The 23842-nt window shown below is 35.9% G+C and overlaps 1 protein-coding gene across 2 annotated transcripts in view; it reads left to right on the forward strand.

The window, feature by feature from the left end:
* The window catches only part of TRIP11 (thyroid hormone receptor interactor 11), a 64858-nt gene that overhangs the window by 35384 nt on the left and 5632 nt on the right, over positions 1-23842 (forward strand). For both annotated transcript variants that reach the window (XM_037832044.1, XM_037832045.1), the window contains exons 16-17: positions 679-778; positions 23727-23808. In XM_037832044.1, the coding sequence (XP_037687972.1) occupies positions 679-778; positions 23727-23808 (182 nt within the window). The remainder of the gene's footprint in view (positions 1-678; positions 779-23726; positions 23809-23842) is intronic.

The following is a 23842-nucleotide window of genomic DNA, read 5'->3' on the forward strand; positions in this document are numbered from 1 at the left end:
CTGTAAAAGCAAAGTAGGACACATTTGACTACCTATATACAATTTTAAAACTTTACGTGGCAAAAGACATTATAAAGTCACACCATGGCAAATGTGGCAAATAATATTAGTAGCACAGATGACAGAGGGTTAATGTCTAATGTACAAGGTTCTTCCAAATTGACAAGAGAAAGGCAGCTCAGTAGAAAAATAGGCAAAGTATGTGAAGAGATTTATTTTTACAACAGAGCATATCCAGCTGTTCTATAAACATGAAAAAATGCTCAAATTCACTGGTAATCAGGGAAATAAAAATTAAAGTAATAATGCAATATTGCTTTATATTTATCAGACTTGTAAAAATTAAAGAGAGCAGGAACATCTGCTGCTGTATTTCTTGACTTTTTGTTTCTGTTTTTCATAGTTTTTCTGATTTCTTCTTTTATTATTGCCACTTTTTACTTTTGTCACCATGCTATCTTTTTTACTTAGCTCCCTCTAAAAGAGTCAGTGTTGTGTTGTAAGAAAAGTGCGGGTTCTGTACTCAATACTTATTACTTGCATGAACTTTCTCAGAGTCACAGAGGTGCAGCTGCACCCCCTGAAATGTGAAGGGTTGACTCTAAGATGTCTTCCAGCTCCATAGTTTGTGATACTGTTTTTACATATTGCCTTTTAATAAGCTTTCTTTCCTCAAAGGAGCGTTTGGATGAAGCCAATGCTGCTTTGGACTCAGCATCGAGACTTACAGAACAGTTGGATCTAAAGGAAGAGCAAATTGAAGAACTTAAAAAACAAAGTAGGTTTTTTTTCTTTTTTTTCTACAAGACTAGTCTTCCCCCTTGCATTGGTACAATTGAGTAAGACCATATTTAGTAAGTGTGACTTCCATTTCCATGTCTCATGACCAATTTGCTTCAATTTGAATATGGCGCTAATGAAGCCAGAGTCATTAAGTTGGCCCTGGTTGTCAGGTTAGTTTTCCTGGGTATTGAGGTAATCCAGTCGTGTTAGCTGTTATCCCCTTGACCATCAAGAGGATTGATTTGACTGATCTGACTTTTTATGGTTATGACTTCTTCCTTATCAACCCAGGTTCATCCCACCCAAAGCCATCTGATCTGTTAGAGAAGGCAGTGCTCCCAAGTGAAAGAGTAACATTTTGTGTAATGAATGTTTGAGGTACAACCCTCTTTTAATAATTATAGATGGTGCTTTACACACAGGCACTCATTATATATTTTTTGATACTTGCAAGGTATCTCACCAGCTCTCTGTTACCTACAGTGAGTCCTGTGATTAAGGCTATCACCTGGGCTTCAGGTAATCAGGTGGTTCACAGTACACTGTTGAATTTAAAAGCTGACCAAAATGGCATGTCCTCATTTAATCTTCTGATTTAGGGTTCACCAGGAAGTTGAATCTATTCTAGGGCTGTACATCATAAGTAATGATTCAGGGTTATTGGAAAGGAGATAACTGAGCCTAGAAATAAATTGAATTTAGGTGTCTGGGTTGGGTACGTCAGCACCAAGGCACATAATTAAGGAATTAAGAAATACATACCACCTACCATAAAATAGAAATTAGATGTATGCAAAAAAACATGGCATGGCAGAGATACTGTTCAAACAGTGGAAACAGAGACTTGCACACCAGTGAGGCAAGGAGACAAAAACTACTGAAGCATGGATACCAAAGGACAAGGAAAAAAGTAAGTTGGCCTAAGTGCTGCAGGAGACAAGAGACCTTTAGGAACACAAAAAGCAATAAAATAAATGTGAAGTAGTTGTTTTCGAGATAACTTGGTTCTGAGGCAAATTACTGCCCATCTAAATCCTCTATTTCCTTTGTGGGGTTGGGCCAGCCTTGGAACTTTTAATCTAGTGGATGGGCTGGAAATGGTCAACAAGGAGACAATTATATTTTAAATATTTATCATGGACATTTTTACATAGCTATACTGTATCATTTAATCTTCTCTTGTTTCATTTATTCTTTGTAAGCAGCTCTGACTGAAATAAGTGTTATTAGTTCCATTTCATAGGTTAAAGAAACTGAGATTCCCTGATCATTTTACCCCATGACCAAGATCATGATCTTTCCATTTTACTAAATTTCTTCCTGTCAGGAAAATGGTTATTTATATTCTGACTTGTATTTTGTTCTGTGTATCTCCACGTCCCCTGAAGACAGGGCAGTATCTCTGTGTTGTATCCTTAATGTTGAAATAGTTGCTCTTACCTAAGGCAGTGTTTATCAGGAAAACGATCCCGTTAGGTTGAACACCTGTGGAATTACAGCATTACTAGAAAATGTGTGGGAAACCCAGAGGAAACACATTAAGGGACTGCCTGTGAACCCAAGGATTAGCCAAAGAATCAGTATCTTAGGGTATGGCTAGACTGATGGAGGTGACAAGACTGTATTCTGAACCAGTTCATTGATATGTGGCAACTTGGTGCTATATGTCATGATAATATAATAACTAACGTCACTTCCCCTTTTAGAGAGCCACCCGAGCCATTCCCAGATGGAACAAAACAAAACTATGACATAATGTCATTGATAAACATTATCAGAGTTCTTGCATTATTAAGTTCTTGTTCAGGTATCCATTTAAACCCCATAGGTAAAATATTTCTAGATTTTCTTGATTATATTTGACAAGGCTTAGGTGGCCTAGGTTTCCACATGTAAAAATTTACAATTAATATTCATCATAAATGTATAGGAACTTTGAACCCATTTTGTGGAATCAGTATGAGCTGCAGAAAAATCTCTGTCTAATTTTATTTACACAGCCGGTATTCTAAAGGGCAGACAAGAGGTCAGTATGTGTTGCATAGATAGGAAGGAGGGCAGTAAAGAGAGAGTTCTTATGTTTTTAAGTCATTCTTGCCATTTACAACTCTTCTTCACAATGTTTTCTTTTATTACCTAAGTGCTTAATATTGCTTTTAAATCTCTAAACACAAATGTGGTTTTATTTTCTCAAAGCTGTAGTTTTTTGATTTGGTAATATATTTGATAATATAAATGAAACTATGGTTGTTTCAAAAAGATCACTGTATATTTTCTTTCATAGATCATTAAGTGCTTTAAATTTTGATGGATATTATAATATAGCACTTTATTTTTAACACAAAACTTGGCCAGACACACAGCAAAAAAATTTGCCAGGAGAAACAACTTTGAAAAAGACAGATTGGCTTTTGCTGTAAGAAAGTACATAGAGATTTGAATTGTAGAGGCAAAGTATTGTTTCATTTCTAAGCATCTGTGACTGATTAGTTGATACACAGTTTCAACATTTAAACAATATTAGGAAACACTTTAAAAAGTGGTATGTTATTCAAAGAGGTTGGTTATGTCATTGCTATTAAGAGATAAGATAATTTAATCTGGTCAAACATGAAAAGAGAGCTTTGCATATATACCAATATTAAAACAGTTGAATGATTTCAATCATTCTTAGAGTATATAATTGTTAGTGCCATTTATGTGTAACTCTGATTATGAGTTGAAGGCATTTACAAGCTCTGTATGAAAAGTATGAAAATGCCTTATCAGGCATTAAGCACTTAATGAGAACCATTTGCTTGGCTTCCATGTTAGACGGTATGTAAGATGCTAGATAGGATCCCTTTTTTCAAGGAGCTTAGCTAAAGAAATAACACATAGCATAGATCCACCTAAGTTGGTAGTTTAAGACAGTTGTGCACAATAGTGATCATAGGACAGTGCATATTTAGTTCCCCAGAGTCCCATTGAGGGTCAGGGGACATTCCATGGAGGAAAGGAATTTGACTGGAGCCTTAACCAGTAGAAGGATTTGGCCTAGAGAGTGAAAGAACTTATTTAAAAAAAAGAAAAGAAAGGAAAACACACACATAACCACATGCACACACTATGGGAAAGTGACAATGAAAGAAAACCCTAAGCTATTATAGATACTGTATTTTTTAATGCATTTTTATTGTGAATTTTAACGTATATACATAACAGTGATAACTTTCAAAGTACAATTTAACAAATAATTAGAGAGCAAATTTCAAAGAATGTCATGGGTCGCAGTTCCACAACTTCAGCTATTTTCCATTATTGTAAAATATACATACAGAAAGGTGTTAACTTTCAGTGTACAGCTCAACAAACAGTTATTAGGTAATTTCAAAAATTGTTGTGGGCGATGGCTCGGCAAGATGGCGGCATAGAGAGGAGTGGAAGCTAAGTAGTCCCCCTGGAACAACTACAAAAATCCAGAAACAACTAGTAAATAATCCAGAATAACTGCGGGGGGACAAACGAGACCATCCATTCATCATACACCAACCTGAATTGGGAGGAATGCCCGAGAACACAGCATAAAATCTGTAAGTAAAACCTGCGGAACCAGGTCGGGAGACCCCCTCCCCCATAGCCCGAGCTGCGGAGCCGCGTGGTGCCACAGAGAAGCTCTCTCCCAGCAAGCGAATACAGCTCAGCTGAGCTCCAACTGGGGTTTTAAGTAGCGAGTGTGAACTGCTCACTACAGGTATGCAGCCCCAAAAAACAGACAGAGGCTTTGGGTGACGACTGACCTGGGAGAGCTGGAGGGTCGCCTTGGACTGGGTCTGAAGGGGACTATCTGTTTCTCTTTTGGCTCAGTGGAGAAAGCCCCAGTCATTTTCAGTTTCCAGGGCTGTGACTCTGGGAAGGGTGGAGACACCACAAGCAGAGAGTGAGACCATTGAAATGCTAATGACCTCCACCTGAGGGGTCTGTCTTCTCTAGGAGGAAAGGGGTGGGGCCCTTTCCATTCAGAACCAGACCCCAGAGCCTGGGGGAACACGGCCATACCTCCTCACACCAGTCAAGAATTATAGGCTAACAGGCGTCACCTGCTGGGCAGAAAAGCACAGTGACCTGAGGCATCAAAGGGTGGAGCAATTTTCTAAGACACACCCTCAGGGAAACCAGATACTGAATATTTCTTCCCTCTGGGACTTGAGCCTGTTCTGGTCTGGGAAAACCTGATTTGGATAACCAAGGAAACCATGCCTAGACAACAGAAAATTACAACCTACACTAAGAAAAACAAAGTTATGGCCCAGTCAAAGGAACAAACGTACACTTCAGCTGAGATACAGGAATTTAAACAACTAATGCTAAATCAATTCAAAAAGTTTAGAGAAGATATTGCAAAAGAGATAGAGGCTGTAAAGGAAGCACTGGACATGTATACGGCAGAAATCAAAAGTTCAAAAAACCTACTAGTAGAATCTATGGAAATGAAAGGCACAACACAAGAGATGAAAGACACAATGGAAACATACAACAGCAGATCTCAAGAGGCAGAAGAAAACACTCAGGAACTGGAGAACAAAACACCTGAAAGCCTACACGCAAAGGAGCAGACGGAGAAAAGAATGAAAAAATATGAGCAACGTCTCCGGGAACTCAAGGATGAAAGAAAGTACAATAATGTACGTATCATTGGTGTCCCAGAAGGAGAAGAGAAGGGAAAGGGGGCAGAAGCAATAATAGAGGAAATAATTAATGAAAATTTCCCGTCTCTTATGAAAGACATAAAATTACAGATCCAAGAAGCGCAGCGTACTCCAAACAGAAGAGATATGAATAGGCCTATGCCAAGACACTTAATAATCAGATTATCAAATGTCAAAGACAAAGAGAGAATCCTGAAAGCAGCAAGAGAAAAGCAATCCATTACATACAAAGGAAGCTTAATAAGACTATGTGCGGATCTCTCAGCAGAAACCATGGAGGCAAGAAGGAAGTGGTGTGATGTATTTAAGATACTGAAAGAGAACAACCACCAACCAAGAATCCTGTATCCAGCAAAGCTGTCCTTCAAATATGAGGGAGAGCTCAAAATATTTTCTGACAAACAGACAATGAGAGACTTTGTGAACAAGACACCTGCCCTACAGGAAATACTAACGGGAGCACTACAGGGTGATAGAAAACAGGAGTGTGTGGTTTGGAACACAATTTTGGGAGATGGTAGCACAACAATGTAAGTACACTGAACAAAGGTAACTATGAATACAGTTGAGAGAGGAAGATGGGGAGCATGTGAGACACCACAAGAAAGGAGGAAAGATAATGACTGGGACTGTGTAACTTGGTGAAATCTAGAGTATTCAACAATTGTGATAAAATGTACAAATATGTTCTTTTACGAGGGAGAACAAGCAAATGTTAACCTTGCAAGGTGTTAAAAATGGGGAGGCATTGGGGGAGGGATGCAATCAGCATAAACTAGAGACTGTAACTAATAGAATCATTGTATTATACTTCCTTTAATGTAACAAAGGTGATATACCAAGGTGAATGCAGATAAGGGGGGGGGGGGATAGGGGAGGCATGTTAGACACTTGACATTGGTGGTATTGTCTGATTCTTTATTCTACTTTGATTTAAGGTTATTTTTCCTTTTGCTGCTTCCTAGCTGTCATTTTCTTTTTTTCCTCTTTCTTTTGCCTCTCTACCTTCTTTGACTCTTCCTCCTGCCTTGTGGAAGTAATGTAGATGCTCTTATATAGATAGTGGTAAAGGTGGTGAACACATAAATGTATGACCATGCAGAAAACCATCGAGTATTTACTTGGGATGGAATGTATGGTGAGTGAACAAAACCATATTAAAAAAAAATGGGTCAATGACAAAACCTCGAGGGCAATATACTGAGTGAAATAAGCCAGACACATTAGGACAATTATTGCAGGGTCTCACTGATAGGAACTAATTACAATATGTAAACTCATAGACATGAAATATAAGGTACCAGGATATAGGACGAGGCTTAAGAATGGGAAGTGGTTGCTTAGTATGAGCAGAATGTTCAATTAGGATGAACTTAAATGTTTGGAAATGAACAGGGGTGTTGGTAGTAAGATGTGAGAATAACTAACAGCGCCAAATGGTGTGTGAATGAGGTGGAAAGGGGAAGCTCAGAGTCATATATGTCACCAGAAGGAAAGTTGGAGGTCAAAAGATGGAAATGTATAAAACTGAATCCTATGGTGGGCAATGTCCATGATCAACTGTACAAATACTAGAAATCACTGCATGAACCAGAACAAATGTATGACGATACAATTAGAAGTTAGTAATAGAGGGGCATATGGGAAAGAACTATATACCTATTACAAACTATATACTACAGTTAGTAGTATTTCAACATTTTTTCATAAACAGTAACAAATGTACTATATCAATACTAGGAGTCAAAAATTGAGGGGGGTTGGTTAGGGATAGGGGAGGATTAGAGTTTCCTTTTCTTTTTTTTTTTCTTTTTTCATCTTTCACTTTATTTCTTGTCTGGAGTAATGAAAAGTTTCTAAAAATTGAACAAAAATTAAGTGTGATGGATGCACAGGTGTATGAGGGTACCCAGGGGCAAGTGATTGTACACTTTGGATCTTTGGATAATTGTATGGTATCTGAACAATCTCAATAAAAATGAAAAAAAAAAAATTGTTGTGGGCTGCAGTTCACAGTTTCAGTTCTTTCCTTATTATGCAATATAGGGTATATACAGAAAGGTGAAGACTTTCAAAACGCAATTCAGTGAGTAGCTATAGAGCAAATTTCAAAGGGGTGTTATAGGTTAGAGTTCCACCATGTCATTTACCTCCTTCCAGTTAGTCCAACACCCCAGCATGTAAAAATATATATATTATTTTATAAAGTTTCAGTATTCACAGACCTTTTTTAAATCTTACCTTGTTTGTTGCTGCCATTTCCTCTCACTTAATCTCTTTCTCCATCTTCTGTGGTGTCTAGACCATGAGCACCCTAACTTGTTTATACTGAAATGGGGTATCGACAGTGTATATACTGTATTTTAATCGTGAGATGTTGGTTTCAGAAGAATTACTGCTATCCTTCTTTTTAGAAATTACTCTTTCAACATTTTACATGAAGGTGTTCTTTCATCAATTCTTCTGAGTTGATCAGAATTCAGAATTTCTGTGGCATTGTCATTCCTGAGAAAATATACATCTGTGTAAATCTAGACATTAGCTGAACCATTAAGAGATGTGTTATGTTGCCATATTTATGACCAAATTTGACTTTTCCTTATTTTGCTTCTTGTTCTCTATCATCATCCTTGAAATAAGTTCCTAAGTTCCTGCTTAAATGAAGAGAAAGAAAAAAAAAAAAAGGATAAAATTGTAGTAGAAAGTGCAAAATAGTTCTTGTTTTGGTAACCATTATTCAGAAGGGTGGTGAGTTTCATGGTATGCAAAGAAGAGTTTTCTTAAATAATAAAAAGTTTAGATTCTAGCATTGGGAAAATGTTTTGGTTTGTCTGCCAGTTTATATCTGTACTTAAAGGACCTCGTAAGTTATTTTATTTTTCTTGAAGGTTTAGTGGCTGCATTTTAAAAAGTCTTCTGTGAATTGAGAAGGGAAAATTTCCTTAGCATGTTTTTTAGAAGAAAATCTAATAGAACATATAAAATGAGTCCCAGTAAAGTCTACTGAAATATGAAGCATAAAAACATTTTTTAATACTACAAATATAAAAGAAGCCTGAAGTGTTTTTCATGGAACTACCTTTGTGGTGCTGGATGGCAGAGTTTTTATTTTAAATGAAGACATTCCATTTTCCAGGACATAATTTATACAAGAAAACATATAATGTCCTGTTGAACATAGGCCAAATGCATTCCCAGACGCTTTGTTACCCAAACCTTTTGAGGGATTTCTTTATAGATGTTTTTGGCAGAAGCAGTGATTTTAGAGGAAACATATAAGAAGTACCAGATGCAGTTTTCTGAATAGCCGTAAATGGTTAAAAAATTATTTGAGATGATATAAACATCTGGATGTATTATACAATGCCAGAATTTGAGTTAAGAAAAAAGTTTTTATTGATAAGGCAAATAATTAAGCCCTTTTCAAGTTAATGGTTATTTTTTAAATGTGTGTATCCCAAATATAGAAACTGAGCTATGTTTTAGAAATTGCATTAGTGTTTTAATGTTTCCTCTAAATATAGAGGTAAAAGTAAAGTATGAAGAGATGAGAATGCTTTGATTTAACAGATTTTATGTATACTTTTCCTTATTACTTTATATATGGATCAGTAATTCAGAACATAAATCATTTATTATTGTTCTGTGTTTTATTCTTCTGTCCCAGATGTTCTCCCTTCCCAGAAAAAAAAAATCAACCATTCTTTCATTTATGTAACAAACATTCATTGTTTATCTGCTGTGTACCAAGCACTAAAATTGGCACTGGAGATGAAAAGATAAGGGACAACAGTCCAGTCTTCAGTAAGTTTACAGTCAGGCAGTAAGGGAAAGACTACATATAATCAAAACATGCAACAAATTGTTTCAACAAGAAGAAACTATCCATTTTACTTGGTGATGGTGGTATGGAAGAGTAGAAAAGCTAGTGAAGGGTATAACTGACCTACCTGAATGATGAATATGTACAGCTGAGCAGACAGGGAGTTGGGGAAGAGCATTCTCGACAGAGGGAGAAATTCATATGAAACTGTGACACAATCTGGAAATTGGCTGTAGATTTGGTTGACTAGTTAACAACCAAAGGGTGTGGGGTATGCTGGTGTGGAACGTTGGGGAGGTGGGGATGGAAGCGGATTATTATGAGGAGAAATGAAACTGTAAGAATGGTTCACAAACACAAATTGCCAACTGGGGCTAAAATGGTAACATGAAAGTAGAGACTGGTGAATTGGTGTTTTTTATAGGGTGCAGCACATTCTCAACTCCAGCCGATTAGTGCCATGTCAGAATGTAGGATCACTATTGCCAAATCTTCAGATCTTTCAAGAGACACTGGGAATCTAGATATTTATGTGAAATATTCCAAGTTTTTAATATTACACATAATTTAATTTAAGATTTTGTTAAAACCCTTTATAGGCTGAATACTTATTTGGGCCAGATGTAGTCTGTGCTGATTTATAACAGGTTGCTTTCAGATATGAGTTAAGATCCAGTCTGCACACATCCCAAAGTAATTTGGGCAGAGAATAAAAATACATATGCAGGGCCCCCCTGAGGAGCCTGGGGAAAATGCAGAAGTGTTGGACTTCCTCACCTGGATTGTTGCTGATGTTCTTACAAGCATTGAGGACTGGTGGTTTGTTATACCAAGCCCTTGATCATCGTGCTTGCCCTTATGGAGCTCGTTACTGCAAAGGAGAGGCTAAACCTGCTTATAATTGTGCTTAAGAGTCTTCACCTGAGTACCTCTTTGTTGCTCAGATGTGGCCCTTACTCTCTAGCTAAGCCACCTTGGCAGGTGAACTCACTGCCCTCCCCCCATGTGGGACCTGACTCACAGGGGTGTAAATCTCCCTGGCAACGCAGGATATGACTCCCAAGGATGAATCTGGACCTGATATCATGGGATTCAGAACATCTTCTTGACCCACATTGGGATGTGAAGTGAAATAATATAAAGTTTCAGTGGCTGAGAGATTCCAAATGGAGTCGAGAGGTCACTCTGGTGGGCACTTTTAACACACTGTATAAATAACCCTTTTTAGATTTTAATGTATTGGAATAGCTGGAAGTGAATACCTGAAACTGTCGAACTGCAATCCAGTGGCCTTGACTCTTGAAGATAATTGTATAACAATGTACATTACAAGGGGTGACAGTGTGATTGTAGATCACACTCCTTTTATCCAGTGTATGGATGGATGAATAGAAAAATGGGGACAAAAACTAAATGAAATAGGGTGGGATGGGGGGATGATTTGGATGTTCTTTTTTACTTTTATTTTTTATTCTTATTTTTACTTTTTCTGGTATAAGGAACATGTTTAAAAAATAGATTGGGGTGATGAATGCACAACTATATGATGGTACTGTGAACAGTTGATTGTACACCACAATTGATTATATCATGAATATATCTCAATAAAACTGGATTTTAAAAAATGTGTATATATATAGGCATTCAAATGTTTGTGGAAGGTAGAGTTGTTACTTCAGTGCTCCTCTTTTTTATTTTGCTTTTAAATACAAGTCATAAAAATGACAATAAAATGTTTATTACAAATCAAAAAAAAAAAAAATCCAGTCTGCAGCTTAGAAAGCCTTTTGTCATTAGTATATTTTCCAGAAAGATGATATTCAATAAGTAGTGAAATTATCATAATGACCTTATTTTTCACTGGCAAAATGCCAGTCCTTGTGGAATACTGCTGGTCCATATGGACCTTTTAAAATTAAACATGTAACTTTGGCTTAAAATAGTGTCTTTTAAAGATGTTTTCTGGGGGATTGTTGAATGATGGCAGAGTAGGAAGCTCCAGGAATCAGTCCCTCCACCAGAACAACTATTAAACAGGCAGGGACTGTCTGAATCAACTATTTTGAAGCTCCAGAGTCTAGTAGACACTATGCAGCATCCAGGGAAGAGGGGAGGAAGAGGCTGGTGTATCACAGTAAATACCAGTGGATTTCATGCTCCACGCAGCTGCTACCATTGCTCACCCCTCAGCCTCGTGGCAGGCAGCAGTACCATCCTCAGCCCTGGCCCCTGGTGCAGTTTGCTGGCACCAGGGTGAAGTATAAAGACCTGGTTTCCCAAGATCTGGGGGTGTGTGTCCAATTGTTGACCACTGCTCCCCCCGCCCCGATATCATCTTTGTTGTTTATTTTTGTTACTCAGACTGACTGACCTTTTTTTCTTCAATTCAGTTATATTGAGATATATTACATACCCTGCAATCATCCACAGTGTACAATCAGTTGTTCATCATAACAGTTGTGTATTTATCACAGAACTCAATTTTTGAACAATTTCATTACTCCAAAAAATAAAAAATAAAAATCAGAACAAAAATACAAATAAAGAAGAACACCCGAAACATCTCATCCCCCTCATTGCCCCTATTATTCATTTAATTTTTTTTCCCAGTTTTCTATTCATCTGTCCATATACTGGATACAGGGAGTGTGAGCCACAAGGTTTTGACAATCACACAGTCACACTGTGTAAGCTACTTAGTTATACAATCGTCTTCAAGAATCAAGGCTCCTGGGTTGCAGTTCAGCAGTTTCAGGTATTTCCTTCTAGCTATTCCAATACACTAAAAACTAAAAAAGGATATCTGTATATTGCATAAGAATAACCTCCAGCATGACCTCTCGACTCCATTTGAGTTCTCTCAGCCACTGAAACTTTAATAGTTTGATTTCTCTTCCCCCTTTTGGTCAAGAAGACTTTCTCAATCCCACGATACCATAACCACTGCTTTTTTATCAGCTACTTCAAATTGCTGAGGGCCCCAGCTCTGAGGGTGGCCACTGTTCCAACCCACCTTGGACGAAAGTGACAGAAGAGTCTTAAAGGCAATAACCTTCCTCCAAACTATAGAAAAATGTTTAAAGGGCTGCATCTACTGAGCCATTTCAAATCAAGAAAACACAGTTTCAAAGAGCTATAGGAGAAGCTCTTGGCATTCTTGCTGACTCTTCCCTCACATGCTCCCAAGGCAGTATGGAGCCAGCTGCTGCTCCCTTTTTGGGTCCCTGGCCTCATTACAGCTGGGAAGGATTGACTTAGGAAACACTTCTCCGGCTCAAGACCCCCTCACTGAATTTGCCTTCCAGGCAAAAGCAGTGTGGAAAACAATTGAGTCAGGCAGTCTGAGGCTTACTTCCTGCAGAGGAGCACCCAAGAGAGAGAAGGTCTGTTTCTTAGAGAGTAGAAGGCACTCACATTCCTGTAAGCAAGCACAAACTCAGACATGACATAGGTTCAGAAAAGACAGGGAGAATCCTGCACTTTATATTCGCTCTGGGCTGCTGAACTTTGAAGGAGAGTACCAGCCAACACAAAGCCAATTTGCAAAGCTGTGAGAGGTGTTTCTGCATTGGTTTGTTTGGTTTTGATAGGTCCTGACACCTGATGCTAAAAATCTCTGATATCACTAGCTAGATACAAACTCACAAAAATGACAGTTCAGGGACTAAATATCAGAGTTAACATTTTAAAACATTAAAATATACAGATGTACAGTGTGCAACAAAAGATGACAAAACAAAGAAACAGAAAATAATGGCCCACCCAAAGGAGCAGGATAAAAATCCATAAGCCTTCAATGAAGGATACTAGACTGTGGACATACCAGACAAAGACTTTAAAAAAATGATCTTTAGTATGCTCAAGGAGATAAAGAAAAGTACAGAAAAAGAACTAAAGGGTATCAGGAAAACAATGAAGGAACAATATTAGAACCCCAATAAAGAGCAATTTTAAAAGGAACCAAACAGAACTACTGAAGTTGAAGACCACAATAACTGAAATGAAAAATTCCCAGGAGGGTTTCGACAGCAGATTGGAGCTGGCAGAAGAATGAATCAGTGAATTTGAAGACAAGACAATTAAAATGAGTGAGGCTGTGGAACAAAAAATAAAAAGAACAGGAAAAACAAAAATAGCCTAAGAGACCTGTTGATCACCATTAAGCTTACCAGTATACACAGAGATAGGGAGAGGGAAACAGAAGAAATTTTCAAAGAAAAAGTGACAGAAAACTTCCAAAATTGGCAAAAGATGTGAACATGAACATTGAAGAAACCCATTGAAAACCAAACAGGATAAACTTGGAGACAAATATGCCCAGACACATGATGTTCAAATTTTGAATGCAAAGGACAAGGAGAGAGTTCTGAAAGATGCAAGAGGAAAGCAACGTGTTATGGATACAAGGGAGTCCCAATTGAACTAAGTGCCAGTTTTTCTTCAGAGACCATGGAGACAAAAAGCAGTGGGTTGAAATACTTTAAGTGCTGAAAGAAAACAATTGCCAACCAAGAATTTTATATCTGGTGAGACTTTCTTTCAAAAATGAGGGAGAGATTAAGACATTCCTAGATAAACCAAAGGTGAGAGAGTTCCTTACCATTACACATGCCCTACAAGCAGTACTAAAATGAGTTCTTTGCACTTAAAGGGAAGGATACCATACAGTGGATGAAAGTGGCAGAAGGTAATAAAGACCTCTAGTAAAGGTCACAGTATGGGTAATTATAAATGCCAGTACTACTGTATTGTGTTTTTTGTTTGTAACTCCACTTCTTACTTACAGGTGCTAAAATGCGCATGCATAAAAAATAATGATAAATATATGGTTTTGGACATACAGTGTAAAAAGATATAGTTTGCAACAAGAACAAAAAAAGGTGGAGGGTGGAAGGGTATAGGAACAGGGTATGTGTATTCTGTTGAAGTTAAATTGGTATCAAATAAAAAATGAACATATATATATATATAGGATGTGAAATTTAACCCATGATACTCACAAAGAAAATATATGAAAAATATATACAGAAAGGAATGAGAAGGGACACAATGGTACAATACAAAAAATCAGATAAAGATGAAAGTAGGCATTAACAGAAGAATTAAGGATCAAAAAATTATGACATGCAAAGACTTAATAGTAAAATGTTAAAAGAAAGTCCTGCATTATCAGTAGTGACTTTAAAGATATATGGATTGAACTCTCCAGTGAAAAGGCAGAGACCGGCAGACTGGATAAAATAGTAAATTCAAACTATATGCTGTTTACAAGAGACTTACCTTATTCAGAGACATCAGTAGGTTGAAAGTGAAAGGATGGAAAAAAATATACCATGCATATGTATGTATCTAAAAGAGAGCTGGTGTAGCTATACAAATAACAGATAAAATAGACTTTAAGTAAAAAACTGTTATAAAGGACAAAGAAGGCCATTATACACTGATAAAGGGGTCAATTTAATAAGAAGAGATACTCATTATAAATATATATTCACCTTACAGCAGAGCCCCAAATTATATGAAGCAAATGTTGACAGATTTGAAGGGAGAAATAGGCGGTTCTACATTAATAGTAGAAGACTTTAATGCAACACTTTCAATAAAGGATAGAACATCTACACAGAGGATAAATAAGGAAATAGAAGACTTGAACAATACTCTAGACCTAATGGATATTTGTAGAACATTTCACCCAGCAGCAGCAGAATACACATTCTTCTGTAGTGCACATGGATCATTCTTCAGGATAGACTTTATGCTAGGTCACAAACCAAGTTTCAGTAAATTTAATTGTATCTTTTACAAACACAATGGAATAAAATAAGAAATCAGTAAAGGGGAAAAATGGAAAATTCACAGATATGTGGAAATTAAACAACATTGTCTGAAACAACCCAGTGGGTCAAGAAGAAATCAAAAGGGAAATTAGGAAATATCTTGAGGTGAATGAAAATGAAAACACAACATATCAGTATTATGGGATGAGGCACATTCAGTACTGAGAGGAAATTTGTAGCTCCAAATGTTAACATCAATAAAGAATTCAGATCAGAAATTGAACATCACAACTGGAGGATCTAGAAAAAGAACAGGAAACTAAACCCAAAGTGAGCGGAAGACAGGAAATAACAATTAAAGAAGATAAATGAAATAGAAAATAAAAAATGATAGAATCCACAAAACCAAAAGTTGGTTCTTTGAAAAGATCAATGAAATTGACAAACCTTTAGCTAGACTGGCAACAAAAGAAAGAGTGAGGCCCCAAATAACTAAAATCAGAAGTAGAGAGGGGGATATTACTTCTGACTCCACAGAAATAAAAAGGACTATGAGGATACTATAAATAACTGTTCACCAACAAATTAGATAACCTAGGTGAAATGGACAGATTCTTAGAAACACACAAACTGTACACTGACAAGAAGAAATGGTAGATCTCAACAAACCAATAATTAGTATAGAGAATGTATTAATAATCAGAATCTTCCCAACAAAGAAAATCCCAGGACCAGAGGGCTACACAGGGGAATGGTTTACTAAACATTCTAAGAAAAATTATCATCAGTCCTCAAACTCTTCCAAAAAACTGGAGAGAGAAAATACTCCCTAACTCATTCTATGAGGCCAACGTTACCCTCATACCAAAGCCAGGTAGAGATACCACAAGAAAAGAAAATTATACACTTTATGAACATAGGTGCAAAAATATTCAACAAAATACTAGCAAATCAAATCCAATAGTATTAAAAGAATTTTACACCATGATCAAGTGGGATTTATCCCAGGTGTGCAAGGGTGATTCGACATAAGAAAATCAAGTACTGTAATACACTAGATTAACAGAATGAAGGAAAAAAACCCACATCATTGCAATTGATGCATAAAAGGCATTTGACAAAATCCAGCACCCCTTCTTTTTTTTTTTTTTAACATTTGTACATATTTATTTCCAGTTTCTTGTCTATGTGTACTTAAAAAAACAAACTGAGCAACGGTATACAAGTGCATTGTCCCTTCTTGAATGGACTATAGTGTTTCAGATAGTCAGTCATCTTTAACCACTGTTTCTCAGTCTTGTTCCCTATTCCCACCATGACCTTGACCCTGCACTCTCCCCAAAATAATTACTTATGTAAGTTTGGTATATGTTGGTCTGGTACAATTTTCTATACTTGTTACCATAGAGAATATGTAGTATTGCTTTGTTCTAATTTATCTAAATGGTATCATGTTGTAAATATATCATTCTGTAATTTGTTTTTTTGTTTTGTTTTTTTAATTCATTTTATTGAGATATATTTACATACCATGCAGTCATACAAAACAAAGCGTACATTCAATTGTTCACAGTACCATTACATAGTTGTGCACTCATCACCGAAATCAATCCCTGACACCTTCATTACCACACACACAAAAATAACAAGGTAATAATTAAAATGAAAAAGAGCAATTAAAGTAAAAAAGAACACTGGGTGCCTCCAGCACCCCTTCTTGATAAAGACACTTAGAAAACTAGAAATAGAAGGAAACTTCCTCAATATGATAAAAGGCATATATGAAAAATCCACAGCTAACATCAGGAACAAGACAAGGATGCCCGCTGTCCACTGTTACTCAGCATTGTACTGGAACTTCTAACCAGAGCAATTAGAGAAGAAAAAGAAATAGAAGATATCCAGATTGGAAAGGAAGAAGTAAAACTTACCTATTTGCAGATAGAAAATCCTGGAAAATCAACAACAAAGCCACTATAGGTAATAAACAAATTCAGCAAAGTAGGAAGAGAACAGATCAACACCCAAAAAATCAGTAGTGTTTTTATACACTAGTAATGAACAATCAGCAGAAGAAATCAAGAAAAATATTCCGTATACAATAGCAACTAAAAGAATCAAATATCTAGGAATAAAACTAACAAAAGATGTGAAGGACTTGTGCACAAAAAACTACAAAACTTCACTAAAAGATATCAAAGAAGACTTAAAAGGAAGGACATTCCATGTTCATGGATTAGAAGCCATATTGTTAAAATGTCAGTTTTACCCATTCAATTTACAGATTCAGTGCAATCCCAATCAAAATTCCAACAGCTTTCTTTTCAGAAATGGAAAAGCCAATCATCAAATTTATATAGAAGAGTAAGGGGCCCTGAAGAGCCAAAGCCATCTTGATAAAGAAGAACGAAGTTGGCAGACTCACACTTCCTGATTTTAAAATTTATTTCAAAGCCACACTAATTAAAACAACATTGTACTGGTACAAGGACAGACCAATGGAATTGAATTGAGAGTTCAAAAATCAAGCCTCACATTTATGGCCAACTGATTTTTGACAAGGGTGCCAAGTCCACTCAATTGGGAAAGAATAGTGTCTTCAAGAAATGGTGCTTGAAAAACTGGATGTCCATACGCTAGATAATGAAGGAGGACCCCTGTTTCACACCATATACAAAAATCAACTTAAAATGGACCAAAGACCTAAATATAAGAACCAGAATTGTAAAATTCCCAGGAGAAAACATGGACAATCATCTCCAGGCCTTATGTTATGCAATGGTTTCTTAGACTTTATACCCAAAACACAAGCAACAAAAGGAAAATAGATTGATGGTACCTCATCAAAATTTAAAACTTTTGTTCTTCAAAGGACTTTATCATGAAAGTAAAACTACAACCTACACATTGGGAGAAAATACTTGGAAACCACACATCTGATAAGGGTTTAATACCCAAAACATACAAAGAAATCCTACAACTCAACAACAGAAAGACAGACAAACAATTCACTTTTTAAAACAGGTGAGAGGCTTGAATAGACATTTCTCCAAAGAGGATTTACAAATGCTCAAAAAGTATGTGAAAAGATGCTCAACATCATTAGCCATTAGGGAAATGCAAATAAGTCACAACCACAGAGAGTTACCAGGTTATGCCCAGTAGAATGGCTACTATTAAAAAAACAGAAAATTACAAGCATTGGAGAGAATGTGGAGAAATAGGAACACTCATTCATTGTTGGTGGGAAAATAAAATGGTACAGCTTCTGTGGAAGACAGTTTGGTGCTTTCTCAGAAAGTTAAGTATGGAATTATGATATGGTCCGGCAATTCCTCTTCCAGGTATATACCCCAAAGAATTGAAGGCAGGGACTCTAGCAGATATTTGCACACTGATGTTCGTAGTGGCATGATGCACAATTGCCCAAAGCCCAAGCATCCCATCAACTAATGAATGGATAAATAAAATGTGATGTATACATTCAGTAGAATATTATTCAGCCATAAAAAGGAATGAAGTTTTGATACATACTACAACACAGATGAACCTTGAAGACATCATGTTGAGTGAAATAAGCCAGAAACAAAAGGACAAATGTATGATCTCAGATATGAAATACTTAGAATAAGGAAATTCAGAGTCAGAAACTAGAATATAGGTTACCCAGGGCTGGGGTTGGGGTACAGAATGGGGAGTTAATGCTTAAATTGTACAGAGTTTCTATTTTGAATGATGAAAAAAGTGTGGTAGTGGGTCGTGGTGGTTGTAGCACAACATTGTGAATGTAAATCCCAGCATTGAAATATATATTTGAATGTTGTTAAAGTGGAAATTTTAGCTTGTATATATGTTACTAGAATAAAAACTTAGAAAAAAATGCATAGTGCTATACAACACAATCAGTGAACTTTTTAGTAAACCAGGGTCTATAATTAATATTACAATTATAAAAATGTTATTTCATCAATTGTAACAAAGTTACCACACTAATGGAAGGTGTTAATAGAGTATTATATGGGAACTTTGTATTTTATGCATGATTTTTCTGTAAACCTACAACTTCTTTAATAAGAAAATTCTGGTTTGATAAGGAAAAATCTAGTAGAAATTATCCACATGCATACTTAAGGACTGAGAGAGAAGGGGTTGGAGAGAGAGAATAAATTTAATAGGGTGATTTAAAAATATTTATAAAAAATCTCCTTTAAGTGCTCATATTCACTTCAATTAACTGTGCCCACAATCCAGTAGACCTCAGCCCATTTCATTTTCACAGAATCATAGATTTTCATCTAATGAAATTCAAGTTTTATGAGGTTATAGTATATTAACAAAATTCTTTTACTGTGAATTCATTGCTAGGAAGTGGAATTTTAAAAATTACTTTTCACTCTGTAATTAATAATTATAATTATGGAACCAGACAACATCCACCATGTGCTCTAGATCTTTTTAAAATTCTGGGTCTGATATGGTTACAAATATTGCCTTAAAAGACAAAGCAGATGCCAGTGTGTCAGCATCCGATTGCAGATAAATATATGATACCTTAAAAATATATTTTTTGGTGTTATTAATGAAAGTGATCTTGTATTTAAAATACCATCTAATTTCTAGCTTTTGCTTTGATTATATTTACCTAAATGAAAAGACTAAATTTCCTTATATTAGTTTTAAAGATGTATCAGATTTAAATTTATTTTTAAGGTACTCAGTACAAGTAAGACGCCAGACCCAACTTTATTTACTGCCATTTGTATATATATAAGGAAAATGGTCTTTCTGAGTTCCTTCTCTTGACACCTTTGCTTTGGTTCTTAAAGATGGTAAGTATGGCAAAATGGAGATGTTAATGTTAACCAAGGCCGTACATATGGCATTGATTAGGGCAAAGTTTGAAGGATGAATTCTTTGGCTATTTTAAGAAATCAGATGAATGAGGACTAATGCTTATGTAGCACTTTATTGTTTACAGAAGTCACATTTGATCATTCGATTCTCTCAAAATCCTTAGAGATAAGCATGCTCCTTTTACAAAATAGGCAACAAAGTCTGTACCCAGTGATAAGACCATGACTCAGATCCAGATTTTATGACTCTCAAGTCCTGTGCTTCCATTACTTTTCTTTTGTCAGTCAGGTATCCGTTAAATCTGGTTTGCGTCTTTATCTAAGGGAGCTTTGTAAGTGGCTTTGTAAGGAATATGACTTAATTTTAAGATGTTCTCTGATGAGAGTATTATGGTGAGGTTCTGGTGCAGTGTGATTAATCACAAATAAAATGTGAAATTAAGTGCTGATTTGTTGGCGACACATTTTATATTCAACTTTGATTTTAAATCAAGTGAAGATCATGGCACCTACGCTAGGGGTTATAAAGAAGAGGATCTGATGTATGGCACGTATAAGTATATTACTCAGAGTATCTCTTCCTCCAAACTAGATTGTATCTCAGTTGCTTTGTTGCTCAATCTTAAAGGGCAACACCCCTTCCCCTGCTTTTTTTTTTTTTTTTTTTTTTAACTTTCATAGAATTATTTTGGCATGTTAGATTTTTTTCATAGGGATGTTATATTTGGCTAAATACCCATTTCTGAATAACTGTATTTTTCCTGCCCATATAAATACAGTTCCAATTTCAGACTGTGGTTTGAATTAGTCTTCAGGTTTTTTGGAGAAATATTCTGAATTTCTGAGGGGAAGAGAATAGGGTACCTGGAGAAAAAAGAGAGTCTGTGGGGACCTTTGAAGTGGGTGTGTGACTTTCTTTTTCAAACCTCTTCTTGTTAATACCACCTATCCAGCCCCTGTCTCCAAATTCTGAGTTTTTTTGTTTGTTTTTTTCCTAGACTCAAATATTAGAATAAATTTAAACTACTACTTGAATTTGAAACTTCCCTTTGCATGACTGCAGAGGACATACAGAGTTCCCAATTCTACATCACATCACCTCAGGGGCTAATTGTATATTCTGATGAGTTTAAGAATTTTTAACTCTGTCATTTTGACCTTGATGTTTTGACTCTACCTTTCTGAATACTGAAATTTTAATCAAAAGTATATCAACATCAGTGAATTTTCATCAAGAAAATATTTTTTATTTGAACTTTAAGACAGTTTGATTTCTTGATCAGTTTTTCATCAAGTTAAATTTTTCTACCTTATTTTGCTAAAATCATTTTTATCAGAGTCAATCCTTTGCTTTATGAATTTTACTCCAAAGATTTATCTAATTTGTTTGTCTTTTTTTTTTTTTTTTTAATAAGAGACAGTATAGTATAATGATTATATTCTGGTTATGTTCTAAAGCAGGGCTGTCCAATAGAAATATAATGCAAGCAACATAGGTAATTTAAATTGTTTTGGTAGCTACATTAAAAAGGTAAAAAAGATAAAGGGGAAATTAATTTTACTCATATTATTATTAAAGCATATATAAGCATATGTATTTTATATAACCTAATATACCCAAAATATTATCATTGTGACATGTAATCAGTATTAAATTAATGTTGGAGGAAAGTAGGTAGGAGAAGTGAAAACTCAGAAGGGGAAGGTGGAGGGTAAGGTAGGGTAAGTTTGACCTCTGTTGCTCTGCTACCTTTCTATAGTCTTGGGGAGGAGTGGAGGGAAGATGGGAAGAGACTATCTTCACCTTGGCTCCTGCTATAGCTCATGAGTGGGATGATTAGAGACAAGATAAACTTTCTTATTTGCTGCTCAGCCTCTGAAAAGTGGAGAGTTCTATTTACATTCAGAATGTAGTACTAGGAAAGACCTAAATAGCACTATATGCTCATAGTATATTTGTGCATATTAAGAATCTAAAATGTCTTTTACTGATTCAGACTTTAATAATAGTCTTGTTCTCTCTCTCTTTCTAAATGTCCAAGTTTAAATTCCTTACTGGAAAGGCTGGACAGGAAAAGTTTGTAGTAGATTTTCCGAACACAAACCTTGCTTTTATATTTCGGTTATGGCAACCATCTCTATTTTGGTAAAGTTAGCCTATTATATGAATTACATTTTGCAGTTGAGATTTTTAAAAATCATAAGCTATTGCGAACAGTTAAACGGAATATTAAGCATCTGCATTTGGTACTATAAGTCAGAATTTTAGGAATGGTATAGAGGCATTGTACAGGATAGAATGAGATCACAAAGCAGATGGACGTGGCCTAATCCATGAGTTCAGAGAAAAAAATTCCTTGAGGAAGTGGCCTGGGAACTGAGACATGAAGTGTGAATAGGAGTTGATTAGGCAATGCCAATGAAAAAGGTTTAAGAAGAGCTTTCCAGGCAGAACAAAAAAGCATTTGGAGAAGTCTTGCAGTGGGAATTGAGAGTACAGAAATAAACCATACGTTTATGGTCTGTTTATTTTTGACAAGGGTGCCAAGACCATTTGGTGGGAAAAGAATAATTCTTTAACAGATGTTGCTGGAACAACTGGATATCCACATGTAAAAGAATGAAGTCGGACCCCTACCTCACACCATGCACAAAAATGACCTCAAAGTGGATCATAGACCTAAATAGTAGAATTGAAACTGTAAAACTCTTAGAAGAAAACATAGAAGTACATCTTTGTGACCTTGGGTTAGGCATTGGTTTCTTCTACATTACACTAAAAACCTCAAACAACAAAAGAAAAAAAATAGGTGAATTGTACTTCATCGAAATTAAAAACTTTTGTGCTTCAAAGCATACCATCAAGAAAGTGAAATGACTTCTCATAGAATGGGAGAAAATATTTGCAAATCATATATCTGATCAGGGAACTTGTTTCCAGCTACTAGGAAAATGCAGCATAACTCAAAATAAAAGTAGGTTCTTGGAATGAGGTCAAAGTCTCTAGTATGAAGTTATAAATATCTCTTTCAACTCTGGTGTCTATTTCAGAGGTAACAGGTATATAAACTTTAGGGTTTGGCCCTGTCACATGGTTGAATTTATGAATAGGGCCTCTCCTTCGATAACTCTACTTTGCCTTTAATACTACCCAAATTCTAACTATTCTACCAAAAATTTACAGATTTTTCTTTTTAAATTGTAAGAATTTTAAAATACTCCAAGCATCCTTCTCAAGTAGTCATGAGCTATAGTAACATGATTAGTATGTTAGAAGCAATTATCTGAAGTGTGTTTTGCGATTTCCTTATCCAGAATACTCTGTCCTACCAACTGCAATTGGGTTAGATACTCTTTTTAGTCAGCCCACCAAAAATAGCATGCAGCCAGGAAAATGGTAAAAGGAAAATCTAAAATTGTCCTTTCCATTTCTTCCCATTACAGAGTGGCTCTGGAAATTTTCCTGCAAGGAAACTGGTGAAAATCTCTTTTTTGTTATTAAGTTGCTCTGTAGGTTGAAAACCCTTTTTGGTTTTAAGATTCTCTATTAAAGAATTGATTACTTTAAAGGGGCTAAACTATGTGAATTAATGCATACTGTGGCTTTTAGGGAATCGCTATACCAAAGAGCCTAGTTTCTTGAACCAAAGAAGAGAAGGAAGTCATTGAATATTTCCAGTTAGAATAAGTGTATATATTCAAAGTTCATAGTAAAGATGCCATAAATTTTGTGATTTTTCATCCAGACAGACCATTTTTAATCAGTTTTAATGAGTATCTTTATTCACATTTTGAAAAATAGATGAGCTCCGACAGGAAATGTTGGATGATGTTCAGAAGAAATTGATGAACTTGGTAAACAGCACAGAAGGAAAAGTGGACAAGTATGCTCTGCCTTTTAACTTTTGTATATTTTTT

This window comes from Choloepus didactylus, chromosome 4 (assembly GCF_015220235.1).
Source record: "Choloepus didactylus isolate mChoDid1 chromosome 4, mChoDid1.pri, whole genome shotgun sequence".
NCBI lineage: Eukaryota > Metazoa > Chordata > Mammalia > Pilosa > Megalonychidae > Choloepus > Choloepus didactylus.